This window comes from Prinia subflava, chromosome 6 (assembly GCF_021018805.1).
Source record: "Prinia subflava isolate CZ2003 ecotype Zambia chromosome 6, Cam_Psub_1.2, whole genome shotgun sequence".
Classification (NCBI taxonomy): domain Eukaryota; kingdom Metazoa; phylum Chordata; class Aves; order Passeriformes; family Cisticolidae; genus Prinia; species Prinia subflava.
Genome location: NC_086252.1, coordinates 32,606,369 through 32,621,563, shown reverse-complemented (window position 1 = coordinate 32,621,563; position 15,195 = coordinate 32,606,369). Strand labels below are relative to the sequence as shown.

The 15,195-nt window shown below is 38.9% G+C and overlaps 1 protein-coding gene across 2 annotated transcripts in view; it reads left to right on the top strand.

Moving 5' to 3' along the window:
• The window catches only part of TMEM163 (transmembrane protein 163), an 86,918-nt gene that overhangs the window by 40,197 nt on the left and 31,526 nt on the right, over positions 1-15,195 (top strand). For both annotated transcript variants that reach the window (XM_063400956.1, XM_063400955.1), the window contains 2 exons: positions 12,300-12,343; positions 13,481-13,572. In XM_063400956.1, the coding sequence (XP_063257026.1) occupies positions 12,300-12,343; positions 13,481-13,572 (136 nt within the window). The remainder of the gene's footprint in view (positions 1-12,299; positions 12,344-13,480; positions 13,573-15,195) is intronic.

Below are 15,195 nucleotides of genomic sequence, written 5' to 3'. Positions count from 1 at the left end.
TGCCTTGTCAAAGAAGGAAAACACCGAGTCTGGCACGGTAGGAATGGTGAGCAAGGCATCTTTGCTCAATCTGCAGCACTGCAGTAGTGTTACAGTCTCGGGCATCACTAAAACCATCCCTTCTGCTAAATTAATCTCAGGTTCAAGGGTCGGGATTGGTGGCTACAAATCCAGACCACTGGATTTTTTGGAAATACAAGTCCAGCATTCTGGTGTTAGTAATTCTAGTTTCCTTGGTTTTTTAAACCAGCAGGTATTCTCAACATGATTTAGAAATGAAAAAAACCAACCCCAACCCAAACCCATCATTATTGATGTGTGAGCTGGAGAAAGAGTGGCTTATTGGCTGATCTCTAAAAGGAGAGCAGATGAAGACCTAAGAATGATAAAAGTGTGTATGTGCTCATGTCTTGTGTGTTTGGGTTTTTTTTTTTTGCTGTCAATAATCTGAAAAAGTGTTATAAAAAATATAGTGTTGCCAAAATTTTTTAAAACTTTTGCTGTCTGATGATCGTAGGAGACATTTTAACCCATTTAAAGTTATCTCCATCTTCAGAAGGGCAACTGCAGAAATCTTGAAACTGGATTTTCAGAGACTGTGCTTATCATTTCTGAAAAAATTAATCAAGATATTTTAGATGATTCCATGGATTGTTGGTGCTTAGTGTCTTCCACTGAAAAGTCATTTGGACTCCAAGTGAAGTGCATATCAACTCCGCTTTAAACATTCCCACACAACATTTTCATCTTAGTTTTGAAGGCAGCATAACAGGAAAAGAAAAAGCAAAATGATCAATAGCAGAATTTTTTTTTTTAATGTTAAAAAATACGTAAATGGTGGTTGACATAACAGGTTTTATTCTGGGAATATGTTTATAAGGCTTTCCAAGAGCTTGCTCCTTGGAACTGTTGTGCATGGAACAAGAAAAGAATAATTGATGTAGTTTGAGTTTTATTGACATGATTACAGGTTGTAAATAGCAGTGTACAACTTTGTAATAGCCCTCTGTCTTATCATCACATTTTTAATGATATTGTCTGGACTGTTTTCTGTCCAAATAAATTAAGCTCATCTCATCAGAGAGGGTTGTAAGTGTTCTGTTACTTTGATCAGAATTAGCAGAAGATGTGTCAAGCCAATTACTCTAAAATTGGGCAGATGCAGAGCAGTGTGGTATGTCAATCACTTAGTGGGTTTTCTTTTAGTTTTACAATCTGGGTCTGTCAGGGAAGCTCTTCCCAGCCTTTGAGTTGCTGGATGTGATTCCCCATTGCTGCCTGTTGTCAGACCCTGCAGTTAGAAGAAGGCTGCAACAGTTCTAAAATGCTGCAAGCCGGTTTATTTAGAATTACCTCATTTAAAAGCTACTAACAGAGCTTGTTTAAAAAAACCACAGAGCAAAGGAAGTTTGCTAGTAAGGCTCACATTTCATTTTAATTTTTGCTTAGTGACTGGGATCTCAGTGCTGATGTGATGCCCGGGGTTTGCTCTGGAGCTGCAGACTGAGCCTGGTGCAGAGCTGTTCTGTGTGTGCATCCCTGCTCTCAGAGCATCCCCGTGCTCCAGCACCGAGGGAGGATGGATGACGGTATTCCTTATTGCAGCCCTCAGCAATGGATTGTTGAGATTAACACATCCTCTGAGCAGGAGATTTGTCTGCAGGGCCTGCAATTCCTGCCTGCAGTGACGTTCAGCAGGCAGGTGCTTCTCTCCCCAGAGGGTTTGTTTATATTTCAGTTTCCAAAGACGAAAGATAGCACAGAGGATTGGATTTTTCTGTTTTTCTTTCTGACTTTGGATCTATTTAGAGTTGTTTGAGTTCAGAACTTGACTGTTTAATTAAATTTGTGCAAGAAGGGTGAATTTTCATTGCTTGGTGGTTTTTATTAAAGGAGCATTAGTGATCCACTTCAATCTTCCTGGCATTCCAGCAGCTGTACAAGAAGTAGAGACAGGGTCTGCTATCTTTTAGTTGGTGAGCTGAAATCAACCCATTTTACTTAAATATCCTGGACTATTTCACTGCTTTGTGCAAATAACATAATTTTCCCTATCAGAGATGGAAATGTTAGTTTAATGTTACTTTGCTCATGACCCATGGTAAAATACATGGAAATAGATGATAAAATCTGCCCTTTGGTCTAACTGAAGGAACAAGGTAACATTTTCAGTCATCTCTTTATTTCAAATTATCCAGCCATAGAAACGAGTTTTTAATGTAACAATCTAAGTGATAAACTGCCACAGATTATCTGACAATACAGTAAATGTAAATAAATATTGATAGGACACTACTGAGACTAAATTATGAATAAACTTGCTGATTCAGGATGGTCATCACTGTTTTAGCATTTTGTAAGTTTATTAGCAAAATGGACCAGTAAAATTTATTATAATTGTGATAATTTTCCCAATTTACGCTCAGTTCCAAAAAATCCATTATTTTAGTCCAATATAAGTCTTCCAGGTGTGAATTTTGGTGCTTTGTCAAATGTGCCACATAAAGAAATTCTTGAACATACTGACCAGGAAAGGGACAGCAAGGGATTTTGCATTTTTAAAACTGCAGATTCTTCGAGTTTGGGAACACCTCAGTGAGTTTTACTAGTTTATGGTGTTAAATGGCAGGAATTGAACTCTCACTTGTTAAAACTGAAGATTAAGTAGAAGGATTTAACGGGATATAGAACAGCAGTGAAGGAGTATGTAGAGATGTCCCTAGCATGATGTGCTGTGTGCTTACTCCTGAGAACTCCAGAGAACTCCTCAGACTCCTGCATGCTAAAATGGGCTGGAGAATTCTGGTCAAATGTCCTTTCCCCCAGCCAGTTGAGGTATCTAAATTTTTTTTACATCAGAAAGCAACTTTAAATTGGAATTCTGTTTAGACATGTATGTAAAACCAGGTTTTAAATTTTCTCCAGTAAGTCACTGAGGTGTCTGGGGTGGTGCATTCCTAGTCTCCTTTTATAAAAGGAAAAATGTCTAAGATTGTGCTGTATTCTGGCAGCCTGCTTAATTGTACTTGGCAGCTTGTTTTGGCTGTGGCGCTGCTCACCAGCCTTCTAATTAAATAGGGGTGCCCTGATACGTGTCCTGTCTCTGAAATCGATAGGGATGATGAAAAGGGCTGTGAAGCCAACTAATTATCTTTCAACAGCCAATGCTTTTCAGTTTGGATCTTCCCTGGTTTTAGTATTTCTAAGCTCATTAGAATGCTGGGAGAACAAACATTTTGTGGGAGATGAAATGTCATAAATGTGAATTTCTTCTGGTCTTGTGCTCACACACCTTGTTCCATTCTTGGCACATTCAGGAGAGCCATGCACAGAGAAATGAATATAAATCTCCAGGTTTGGTTTTGGTCAGGTGTGGAAGGGCTCCAACCAGGGTAGCAGCCTTAGGTCTCTAAATCCCAAATGGAGACGTGAAGAGAATTCATTCTGTCTCTGTTCATCTTCCTCAAGAACAGCATTGCAAGACAACCACCTGTGAGTTAAAGGAGGAATCAGACAAGAATATCAAGGACAATGCCAAGCAAATATCTTCTTTTATCTTCATAAAAAGATGGAACACAGATGGGTGGTTAGACTAGAAATGGTTTTTAAAAAAAAAGTTTCAGCCTGCCTTTATGTCCTCAGATACCTGAGTTTGAATGTAATTTTTAATAGCTCTTTCTTATAATTTTTTGGGGTGTATTCATTATTTGGTGTCCAGCTGACAGTTTTGTATGGACTCATTTTTCTCTGTTCCAAATTCAGGACTCTTCAAAGGGAGCTAAAATGAGGGATGCTTAAAATAGTCACCTTTGCATTCATGGCTCCCACTGCTTTTGTGTTCTAGAGGTTTCAGCAGGACAAAAACAATCTTTAAAACCTATCAGTGGGGGGGCACAAGTCACATCAGTTTCAGTAATTATCATTACATTGTACTAGTGCAAGCTAAGGGACAATGCAAAATTATTTTCAAAATGAATGGTTTTTTTCCAGCACTTGATACTTCTGAAGACGTGCTGTATTTCTCCATAGAAGGAAATCTGCTTTGATTTTCAGAAGTCTGTTCAAATACTTTTGGTATAAAAATAGTCTCTCACAACTGTTAAGCTGTGGGAATGCCATAAAGCTCCTACAGCTCATTTCTAATTGGGGTACTGTTTTCCATGGGTAAAGTTTGCAGTTCTAAAAATTAAGGCTTTGAAAATTTGAAATATAAAGGGCAGGTCATAGCACAGCACAGTTTATTCTAATAGATAAGATATTGATGGTGCTGCTGTCACTCTGCAGAATTACTCCATCCTTTCCTATGGTAAAATGATTTTCCTTGTGTACAACATCCTGACTGTGGAAGTGGTTGCACTCTGTTTTAGAGATAAGAAATAAGGAAATGTTTCAGGGCTGTCAGTGTGGTGTGGGACTGTGCCAGCCACCTGGATCTACCTGCTTTTTCACACAGTTACTCTCTTCAGAGTCCAGTTCTTCTGGATTATTAAACTTCTTCAGATATCTCCTGTGGTCCCTGATCCAGTTATGTTTCCTTTCCTCTGAAATAGGAAGACTTTTAAAATGTAATTGTAATTATAGTTACATGTCTGTAATGACCTCAAAACCCATAACTTCCTCCACACACACACACTGAATGGAAAAGTTAAAATCCATCAAATAAAATAGATTCTAATTTGTTTGGAAAACTTTTCATGGTAAATACAAACTGTTGCAATGCATTTCTTCATATGATGAGCTGCTTAAACTTTTATTTAAGTTCTAGGGAAAATAAAAGAACTTTGATCAAAAAATTGTATATTTACTGGGAATTTCAGTGGAATTATTCCTACTTAATGATTTCTATTTTTTTAACAGCACTGATTTGTTTTAATGCTCTTGATTTCTAAAATACCCCAACTTGCTCACTGTCAAGTTTGAAATAGTAGCATGAAAATAGAGAGCAAAAATTAATAAAAAGTACCCTGAGTCTGGAGTTTTGGCACTTGGACATTAATGGTGTATTTCTTCTAGTCTAAATCTGGCAAACTTCAAATTGAGCATCTTCTTAAAATGAAATCAGTAGGCTTCTTTACAGGAATGGAGACAAATAACCCTGTCAGGGGCAGGGGATGCACTTCTCACTGGTTGTGCTCTTTTAAGTGTGCTGTGCTTCTAAACAAAAGTTATTATCAGTAATTTTTTCTTACAGACACCAATACGCAGCCAGTAGCACAGTCAGTGATATCCATACATTAATTGTTGGCTGTGCTGCAGTTAGCCTGAATCCTTGCATATAAATTCTGTTAATACATCTGAGCTTTTGTACGATATCTGTCTTTAATTATCTTTTTGAAAGGATCTCTTCATCTTTCTAATGTGACCTCAGGACAGGAACTTACCAGAACTGAGAATAATGGCAGTGTTTCATCTCTTTGATTAACAATGCAAAACCTTCAGCAACTGGTAAAAATGTCTAATCTGTGTCCAAGCTTTTACAGGTTTGAGGACACATTTATAAAACATGAGTTCATTGAAACCCTATGAAGCTTCCAGAAATCCTTTAGGTCAGATAAGGGTCTTCAACTCAGTGTCCTGGCTTACTCTGTTAATTTTGTCTTGAGTCAACTGGTCAGACTCCCAAGAAAAGGTTAGTTTTTCTTTTTTTGTGTGTGTGGAGCAGAACCTCAACGCTTCTCTTGCCTCCAGTCAGTAAAACAAAAAAATGGGAGAAATTTCGTGTTTGGAGACTCTCCCAGGTCATTAAATGTAGATAACCCTTGTCTGGATACAGCAAGTTACAAATCTTGGCCAGAGGGCTTTAGAAACAGCTGTTGAGTGTGTCTGATATCACCCAAAATTTGTGGCAATTTGTGGCTTTTTCAGCCAAGGTACCACTCCTTCCTTGTCCCTGTGCAGGGTCAAAGTGCTTCCTTTGGTACTAGAGGCTCACTCCAGGCTTGAAATTACAAAGCTTGTGGATTACAGGCATAAACTGCAAAAACCCCTGTGGTAAATGTGCAGTTATAAGCATTTCCAACATTCTAGGCCATTTCAGTTGTTATATTTGGAGCTGGGGCATCAATAATACATCGTTTCATTAAAAGACAGTGTGCTTTAATGTCATTGCAGTGAGTTATTTTGGGCATTTCGAGTGACCCCATTTGAAATACAACAGATGAAAGTATGCACCTGTATATTCAGTTGCAGAGAGTTTGCACTATGTATCTCTCTGGTTTTTTATAGATCTAAAAGTTTGATTTTTTTCTATTCTGAAATGCCAACATATGCATTTAGTATCCCAATAAAGCCCAACTGGAGCTGTAACATATGGGCCCTCTTTTAGCTCCGGCCCCCTGGAAAGCCAAAACTAAACAAAAAGACCAAGCCCTCCTTTGCTCTGATTTATTTGTGTCCTTTTTTTTTTTTTTGAGATGATCCTGTTTGAAAACAGAAGGTTGGCACCTGGGAGAGGAAGCACGGGAGTGTGTGGAGCAGTGGGATGCCAGACAGGAGGGATCCTGCTCTCTCCTGTGCTTTGCAGAGCACTTGCACAGGCTGGAATATTGCTGGAATATTGCTGGAATATTGCTGGAATATTGCACGGGCTCTGAGCAGCCCTGGAAATTGCTGCTAACTCTGCCCAATGGGAGTTGCCTGATTTCTGGCTTCACAAAGAGCTCTCCCTAAAGAAATAGTTCCTGGTGTTCCTCTCCAGAGATGCTGGGAAAAAGTGCATAGAAAATTGACAGCTCTGGCTGACCATTTATCAGTGCTCTGCTCACTAAGGGTGGCAGGGAAAGCTTGTTGTAGATAGAAAATATTTCAGCAGCTGTTAAAAGATGTCCCAGGCATTATTTTTTTTTCTTTTTCTGAAATCAGGAACAGATTTACTATCAGTGGCTGTGTGTCTCTGTCATTCAGGGGCTTTATATCAGGCTTCTTTATATCACTGCCATGCTCAGTTTGCTGTGTATTGCAGCTGGGTCACTGTGCTCTCCACGAGGGTAATGTTTTCATCATTTGAAAAGTTGTACCTTGTTTTTTGTAGCAGGATTATTGCACAGGTCAGGATTGGGCAGTCCTGTGAGTTGGCCCAGTCTGGCCCTTTGTGGGACACGCCAGGGAAAGCCTGGCTGCTCTCTTGGTGGCAAAAGAGAAGGTGAAACCAAATGAAACAGAAGTGAATCTGCAGCCCAAGTGAGGTTTGGGACTGGACTGTTTTGCTTTTCTTCGTTCTTTGTTTCTATTGCTGAGCACCATGGTATAAAGGATAATGAGTTTCAAATGGAAACAAAAAGCAGGTGAGCAAAGGGAGTTAGGGGAGAACTGGCATTTCTTTTGAAGAACCACAAAAACAGGTTTTACAAACTTCTAAAATTGAAACATTGAAAAATGAATGACAATATAGAAAATCCCGTAGATAAGAATAACAATAATAAATAATAATAAAATAAAAAATAATAAAAAAAGTACTGGTAACATGTGAACAAAGTGGAAAGAACTGTTTTGATTAAACTCCAAGGAAAACCTTTGCACGAAGTCCTGAAATTTTACTGCTTCTATAATAATAAATGAAGAATATATTCAACTGATATACACTGTTGTGGTTCACAGTGGTAAATGAAATTAGGAAAGTTTGCAGCTGCTAAAGATTTGACCATTGCCAAGCAAAAACCCAAAATAATTAACTGCATAATAGACAAGGAGAGACAATTACTCCTGGAAAGCTTTACTACTACCAATAGCAAAATTTGATCTCTTACTGAATCTGCAAATATTTTTGTGTTACCTTGAGGATTTTTGGTGGTTTCTTGGCCTGACAGTGATACCCCAGGCAGTGGCAGAGCTGAGGACTCAGTGTCTGGCTCTGGAGCCCCGTTCACTCAGTTCCCAGAGCTGGAACCTCCCAGGAATCTCCTGCAGCTCATTCTGCACAGCGTTGCTGTGGCACCTTTCAGGCAGGTGGAAAAATGAACCCTCTTAGGGACTTCTTTAAAATTGGTGGTAAATTCTAATGAGATGAAGATTCAGGTTTGATGAACATTAAATTTAGGCTTCACTTGGTAGATACATAACAGTGTAATGGTACTGAGCAGAAATGAGGGCCTTTACCATGTTGATGCAATATAGACTGAGAAAATGAGCAGAAGATTTTGTAAACATAATATTGGAAGACTTTTGCCAATTACTTTGGGATAGAAATATGGATCTAGAAGGATTCACTGCTGGATGGCTCTGGATCTACCCATGTAGATCTGGCATATTTTGTGAGATACTGAATGTGTGGCAGCCATTTGAAGCTGCTGATTGCAGAAATTCAATACATTTAATAAAATGTATTAAATAATTTAATAAAAATCCTAAAATTTTGCTCTACTAGAATTTTGGGGAATGGAGAAGGCACCTGAGGAAAGGTATGTGTACCTGTTGATCTGGGTCAGTAGCATCTTTAACAAGTATTAACGTTATCAGACATGTTTGTTCTTTGCCTTCAGTTGTTGTGAGGGATTTTTAGAAAATAACCGCTTATTTGTTTTTCTCTGTTTGGAATGGATTTATTTTGAAATATTTGCTGTAACATTAGTTTCAGATGTTTTACCAACACGAGGCAATCTAAACAGACTGTATTTCAAACACAAACTGTATTTCAGTCTCACTTCTGATTCAGCAGAACTTCCAGTTCCTCTTGCTCGTGACTGTACAGCCTGCAGGATCTGCATGGTAATATATAGAGAAATAAGTCCACCACTTTCAGCAGGGTTCAGATTGCCTGACTGATTTCTGCCAAGTGCAGGTCATGTGCTTCTGAAGCCTTGGTGTTTTATGTGCTGACATCCAAGCGTGTCTTTCAGAAAGACTAATTTCAAAGCAAACATGGTGGGGTGATTGTCCCATCTAGAGGAGATGCCTAAAAAGAATTTTTCCCTTTCTGAATATGTAAGAGGAGATTTTTATGAGAGGTGGAGGAACAGTTTTTAAATACCATCTCTCATTTGTGGTCAGACTCATCCCCAGAATTTTTGTTTGAAAGACCTGGAGTCAATTTGCAATCCTCTTTCTTGTCTTACAGCTTTGTACAAAAAGGTGCCAGGGAGCTCTTCCAACACGAGGAAGGAAATGAGAGTCCCAGGCTAACTGCAGGGTCCTCACCCTAGGACAAATCTGAGCTGGATTAAACCTGATAAAGGCTTGTGGCAGACTAGATATCTGGAAAGTTAAAGTGGAACTGTTTTGTGGTTAAGGCCCTACTTTCGTAATTTCTTTCTGAGGCACACGAAATGAATAAACCCCTTATTTTGCTGAGAGTAGAATGTGTAGGAAATAGGCTATTTTTTAAAAAAAAATTGATTTGGAATCACTTTGAAAGGGGTGAAGGAATTCCAGCAAAACCTGACCTATGGGCTGGCAGGCTTCACAAATTGATATTGCTGTGCAGGTGGAGACAGGAGTAGATGTTGCTTACGCTGCTGGCTCTATTTTTAGTTTCTGATTGCTTGCAAGTTCTGTTTACAAATGTCAGGAAAATGCATTAGGATTATCTGCTTTACTGTAGAGGTAATAAAACGTTGTCCAATTTAGCCAATAAAACAGCTAAAAGCAGGCTCCCACTGTCATGGCAGTGTAGCTGCTAAATGTGGCCTCACAGTGGTTTTAAGCTGCCTGCTCTGTTCTTCCCTCTTTCCTTGTTTCCCACCATTGTTCTGGCTCAGCATGGAGATTAGGAACCTCTCGGGGGGTTTGTTCCCATCTGGGAGTAGCTGGAAATGCACTTTGAGGGAAGAGGGAAGGTGAGGGATCAGCAAAAGCTCCGTGGCCCATCCCCACCTCTCTCCTGGAGCCCAGCCGTGATACTGAAGACATGAGGATCACAATTATTCCTTTGCCCAGGGCTCTCCAATGTTTGCTGCTCAGAAATACTTCCCCAGGAGTCCTTTCAGTGTCTGGAGTGGGAACCAGTGGTTTTTGGTGGATGTGGTTGGTTTGGTGCAGCCTCTATTGGCTGATACCCTGTAATCCAATATTAGAGCTGCTCTCACTGCCACAGAACCTGGATTTGTGGACAGAAATCCTGTTTAAGCTGGGATGACTTACTGGGGAGCTTTATGACTGCTCTTGCCAGTATGAATGTGCTTAAGTCAGGGCTGAAGGTGCTTTAACATTGTTATTTGACTCTGAAAGAAAAAAAAATGCATTGTTTATGCCATTAGAAAACAAACATGTAAATAAATAATATAGAAATACATCTTTCTAGTGCTTAAAAGATCTTTATTACCTTTATTATGGCCTTCTACCACTGAAAGTTAGTGTTGTAGGATACCAGTCCTTGTCATATTCACTAATTAGCAAAAAGGTTTGAGCAGAGTTGTGACACTGTTAGTTAATACTTGTTTTTCACTGCTGTTTTAGATAGCTCAGGACAAACAGATTGTGTGTTACTGCTGTGATAGAACACATAAAACAAAAATAGTTCTCATGCTGAATTCCCTGTGCTTTAAATATACCAAGTATGTCCCCTTAAGGTGTGGCTATCTGTATGCAGTTCATCACCAGAGAAATTACATATTCATTTTTAAAGGAACCATAAAATTAGTTTGTTTAAAGTCTGGATCTGATTTGGGAAAGAAACTGGCAATTTAGGAAAAACTGAGGAGTTAATTCCACTAGAGGGGTAAGCTAGAAATAGAAGTAGGAATAAAAGTGTTGCTTTGAACTGCATCATATGGAAGCAGCAATGACAGGAACATTGCAAGTTTGTATGTACCTGTGAATCCCCATAATTTTTTTTTTGCAACTTCTGCAGATTTTGAAAATATATGCCTCTAAGGAGGCAGACAATGAAAATTTGATAGGCAATATATTATTATGCAGTGAAGTGTTGAAATTTGCAGATCACTGGCAAGTCTGACCAGGAAATATAGCTTCTTTTTTTATCTAGGGAATGAAGTGTGGGAAATCATGGTTTAAAAATGAGAGGGAGATGTAAATTTACAGTTTCAATACTCTTCAACTTCAAGAAAATTGGAGTCTGGAGAGAGGAACCTTCATGACTTTGTGTTTTGGCCAAATGTAATGATAAAGTCCAAATATTTGTGACGTCTGGCATGCTTGTGATCACACCCAGGGGTTAGATCCATAACAAAAGGGTTTTTTTCCCCAAGAATTAATTTCTGTTTATCCAGATAAGTGCCACAGAGCTGCAGCTTGCTATTACAGAAAAGAGCAGTCAAATCATAGTCTCTGCTCTGCCAAGCTGCTCTAATGAACACTGAGAGTTAGATATTGTGTTTGTCAGCCTAAGATTGACAAAGTCATTGATGAGTCTGGTTTTCTGGTTTATTTGTTTTTCCTTCTACAAAAATGTGTTCTTATTAAGTTAGCTGATATCTGTTGATATAAGAGTATCAAATCAATCCCTTTAGGCTTTATTTCAAGCCCTCTTAATACTGGAACTGGACTTTTGTGAGTTTATTCAGGGAGCAGAGGTTCAGAGGGTCCTTCACAAAGCACAGCAAGGAGGGAGGAGCTGCTCAGAGCCTGAGAGCTGCATTTGGTGAAGTCCCATCTCCAGGAGACTCCTCTTCCACTGCTCCCTGCTTCTTCCCTGGTGTTCCTCTGGGCTGTTAAGTGTTTGCTCTGGCACAGAATTGGAAACTGAGATGATGAAATCAGGACGCGAGGAGTAAAATTTTTAAAATTGTGGGTTTTTTCCTAGCTATGAGCCCATTTTCAGTCTTGGTTGTTTTTTAGAAGGTACTATGTGGTCAAAACCAGGGCTGGTCAAAACTGTTCCTGCTGATACTTTTGCATTGGAAGCCACTGAAATGATGGGAACTGAAGCATTTCTTGGGGCTGTGTGAGTTACCCTTGGGCTTTTTGCCAAAAAGATGGCACTCAAGGAGTCTCAATGGGCCTGTGAAATTTTCTGTCATCCAGTTCAGGTGGCCTGAAACTCCTGGCTGGAACAAGGGGCACTTTGAGATTTGTTTTCTGAGGGTTTGCTTCTGTGGTTTCAAAATGTTTTTGCTCAAATCTGCATCAAAAACACAGCTTGTTTCATGAGCAGACTTTCTGAATACTGCTAGATCTCCCCCATAAGAGTTTTGGAAGAAATCTCTTGAGTGTTCTAACCATTTCCTGTGGCACAAGGTCTTTTTGTAGAGATTTTTAAAATGTCGGGTCAGGTTGTTCTAGCAGGAATTGGGTGAAAGTAAATCCATGTGTTAAAACTGGTTTTGTAGCTCTTGAACAACAGAAAAAGAAAAAAAAAGTGCAAAGAAAATTTAAAGTGATTCTAAATAATATTTTCTTTCCTTCAGCTGTCTCCGTAATGAGATACAGTGCATCATCCTTTGGATTTGCTGTAAGTAGAGATACAATTGAAATATTATCTATTCTTTTTTCTTTTCCAAGGGCATTTTCTGAACATGAAATACTGCAATTCTTCTCATGGTAGAATTCATGGAAAGGTGTGCAAAGTCAACAATAGATTAGAAAATATATTGTTAAAGTTTAGCATTGGCAAAGGTACTCTAATTGTACTTTTTCAGTTTCTGCTCATTACCTCCTATCCTGGAGTTAATGATATTAATCATACCTTATTGTTAATGGATGTTTTCCACCAGATATGGTTTTCTTATACAAAATCTCTCAATTAAAGCTCAGCTTTGTTGTTGAACTTGAGCCAAATCCTGAATTCTCTTCTGAACTCTTCCCATTGAAGCTGATGGTAACACTGCTATTGCCTTTGGAGTGACAGCTTTCTTCTCCAGTCCTTGCCATGACTTTCCGGATTAGTGGCAAAGCAAAAAATTCCTAATGACAAGCAATGACTCATATCAAATAATTTATCTTTAGCTTTCCATTTTGAAGGTCAGATTGACTCTTTAGGAAGTTTGACAGGAGAGTGAAAGTTCTTACAGTGGGACAAGCCTGGTTTTCAGTGTTCCTGACACCACATCTGCATTAGTTAGGAATACAAACATGGCAATTTTGCTGATGGTACAGATGAGTAGATTCATATAGGATGAAATCTGGGTGGGATTTTGGAGATAAAGTTAATATTTTCTTGGTTGGAAATGAAAGATATTGCAGGAAATTAGTGCCTGCAGAAAAAGGAATGCTTGACAGGCACTTTTCTACACTTATTTCTTTATAGTCTTTTCATTAGGATCATATTAATATTTTAACTCTTGGAGTGCTGCAGTGGCAGACTGATCTTTGTTTTTTCTTAACTTCTTCACAGGCAATAAATTAAAAATTCAAAATTTTTTAATCCCTTGATTGACTTTCTGAGCTCTGAACTGTGTGACTGTGCACTAACACATGGCGAAAATGTGAAGATCAATTCAATAAACGTAAACCCTGATTTCATCGAAGTGATTTATTTGAAGATATTGTGTGACTGTGCCCGTGCAGCGGGATGGCAAATGCACTGCTCTTAGTGCAGGGCCCATTTAATGGCCCACAAAACAAACAATTTTCTCTGTGTCTCTTTCAGTTTGATGCCACCCTGGATGTGTTGTCGTCAGCGATAGTTTTGTGGCGCTACAGCAACGCGGCCGCTGTGCACTCCGCGCACAGGGAGTACATGTGAGTACCCTGAACTGCTCCTGCAGGGCTTCTGCTGCCAGGCTGGGAGGCTGCAGGTTCCAGAGCTTGGACAAAAAGCATTTTGTCATGTCAGCAAGAATTCTTTCCCTCTGCTTGCTCCCGAACACGCGGCCTCTCCTTAGGCAAACCTCCTGTGACTGTGCTTTTCAGTTTCTTTTTAGCCAGCATGGAAATTGTTAGGCCTTTGCAGTTTGTTTCCCCTTGCAGCACCTGTATCAAATGAACTGTGTTTGCAATCTGTAATTGATTTGTAAATCTTTGATTTTGCATCTTACTGAGTTATTCTTGCTAGAGTATGTTCTTTGAAATTGATGCTTGTATTATATTTGTACTTCCCTTAAACAAGTTTGAATATCAATCACTTCAACCTTATTTTTAAGTAAGAGTGCAGCAGTGATGAATGTCTTTATGTTTATTTTGCAAGCAATTTTCTTTTTCATATTTAATGGCTACATATGACTTCATATTTAATTATTTTCATATTTAATGCTCGCTGTACATATCCTGTGGGGGAGGAAAAGTTTTTACATATGCAGTACAGTATTGACCATAGTGGGAATTGTGTTCTGCAGCATTGTGCATCATTTCTATGGGTGATTCATTTGGTAGCTCGGAAGATCAGGTGGAGATTGTCTCAAGAATTTTTCCAACAAGTGCATAAAGAAGATTTAAAGTTTCTACTCAAATTTTGGGCATCTAGGTGGAGAATTGCAGCACATTTGCCTGGTTTTGGTTTTTCTCTGTACTGCTCTTGGTGGCAGCATCCCATCTGGCTGGAAAATAGTTCAACTGTTCAATAGTTCCCCAGAATGGACTGCATTTTCACAATAAAGGGGGATAAGCCAGGTTTTGTGCTGAAACACCTCTAATGATGTCCCTTTAACACAGGGCAGCTTGATGGAACTGAACGTTGCATAACTATTAGCATAAAAACAAAAACAGAAAACCAGCAACAAAAAGCCACACTGGAGGGTCTCAGGTTTCAATCACATCTTTGCAATATTTTCCTAAAAACTAAGAAAAAGTAAGCAGTATTTTTACATGCATTAACTCAGGCTCATGCAACAGCTTGCCACGGCTGTGAGTTCCTTTCTGGCAGGGCTCCATACAGAACAGTTTGAAATGAAAGGCCATAAAAGACTGATGTGGCATTGATTCATAAAAATAAATTCAGAAAAATGTGATTAAAATTAGTCTTCCTGCACAGATTTGGAGATTTCAACAGACATTTTCTTGCTTTTGTGGGTGTCCACAGAGATTCCTGTCAACATTCAATTAACATATTTTTGAAATCTCCTTCTGTTGAGCTTTTTCAAGTGAACCTTGTAAATTATTTAAAAGAGAAAATAATTCCCAACACAAAAGAAGACTCGACATATCCCTATGGCTAAGCCAGTAAAGCGAACAGGCAAAGTAGTAAACATTTCCCTGGTTTTTAATGCTCATTTTTAATTTTCTTTCATATTATCCCTCTGTTTTACATAAGGCTGAATGAAGTCAGTGAATTACTTGCCATGCCCATTAGCTGAAGACAGCTGAGGTTACATGATGAGTTCAGAACCAAGTGAAAGAATGCTCCCATATGCTGGGAGTATGAATCAC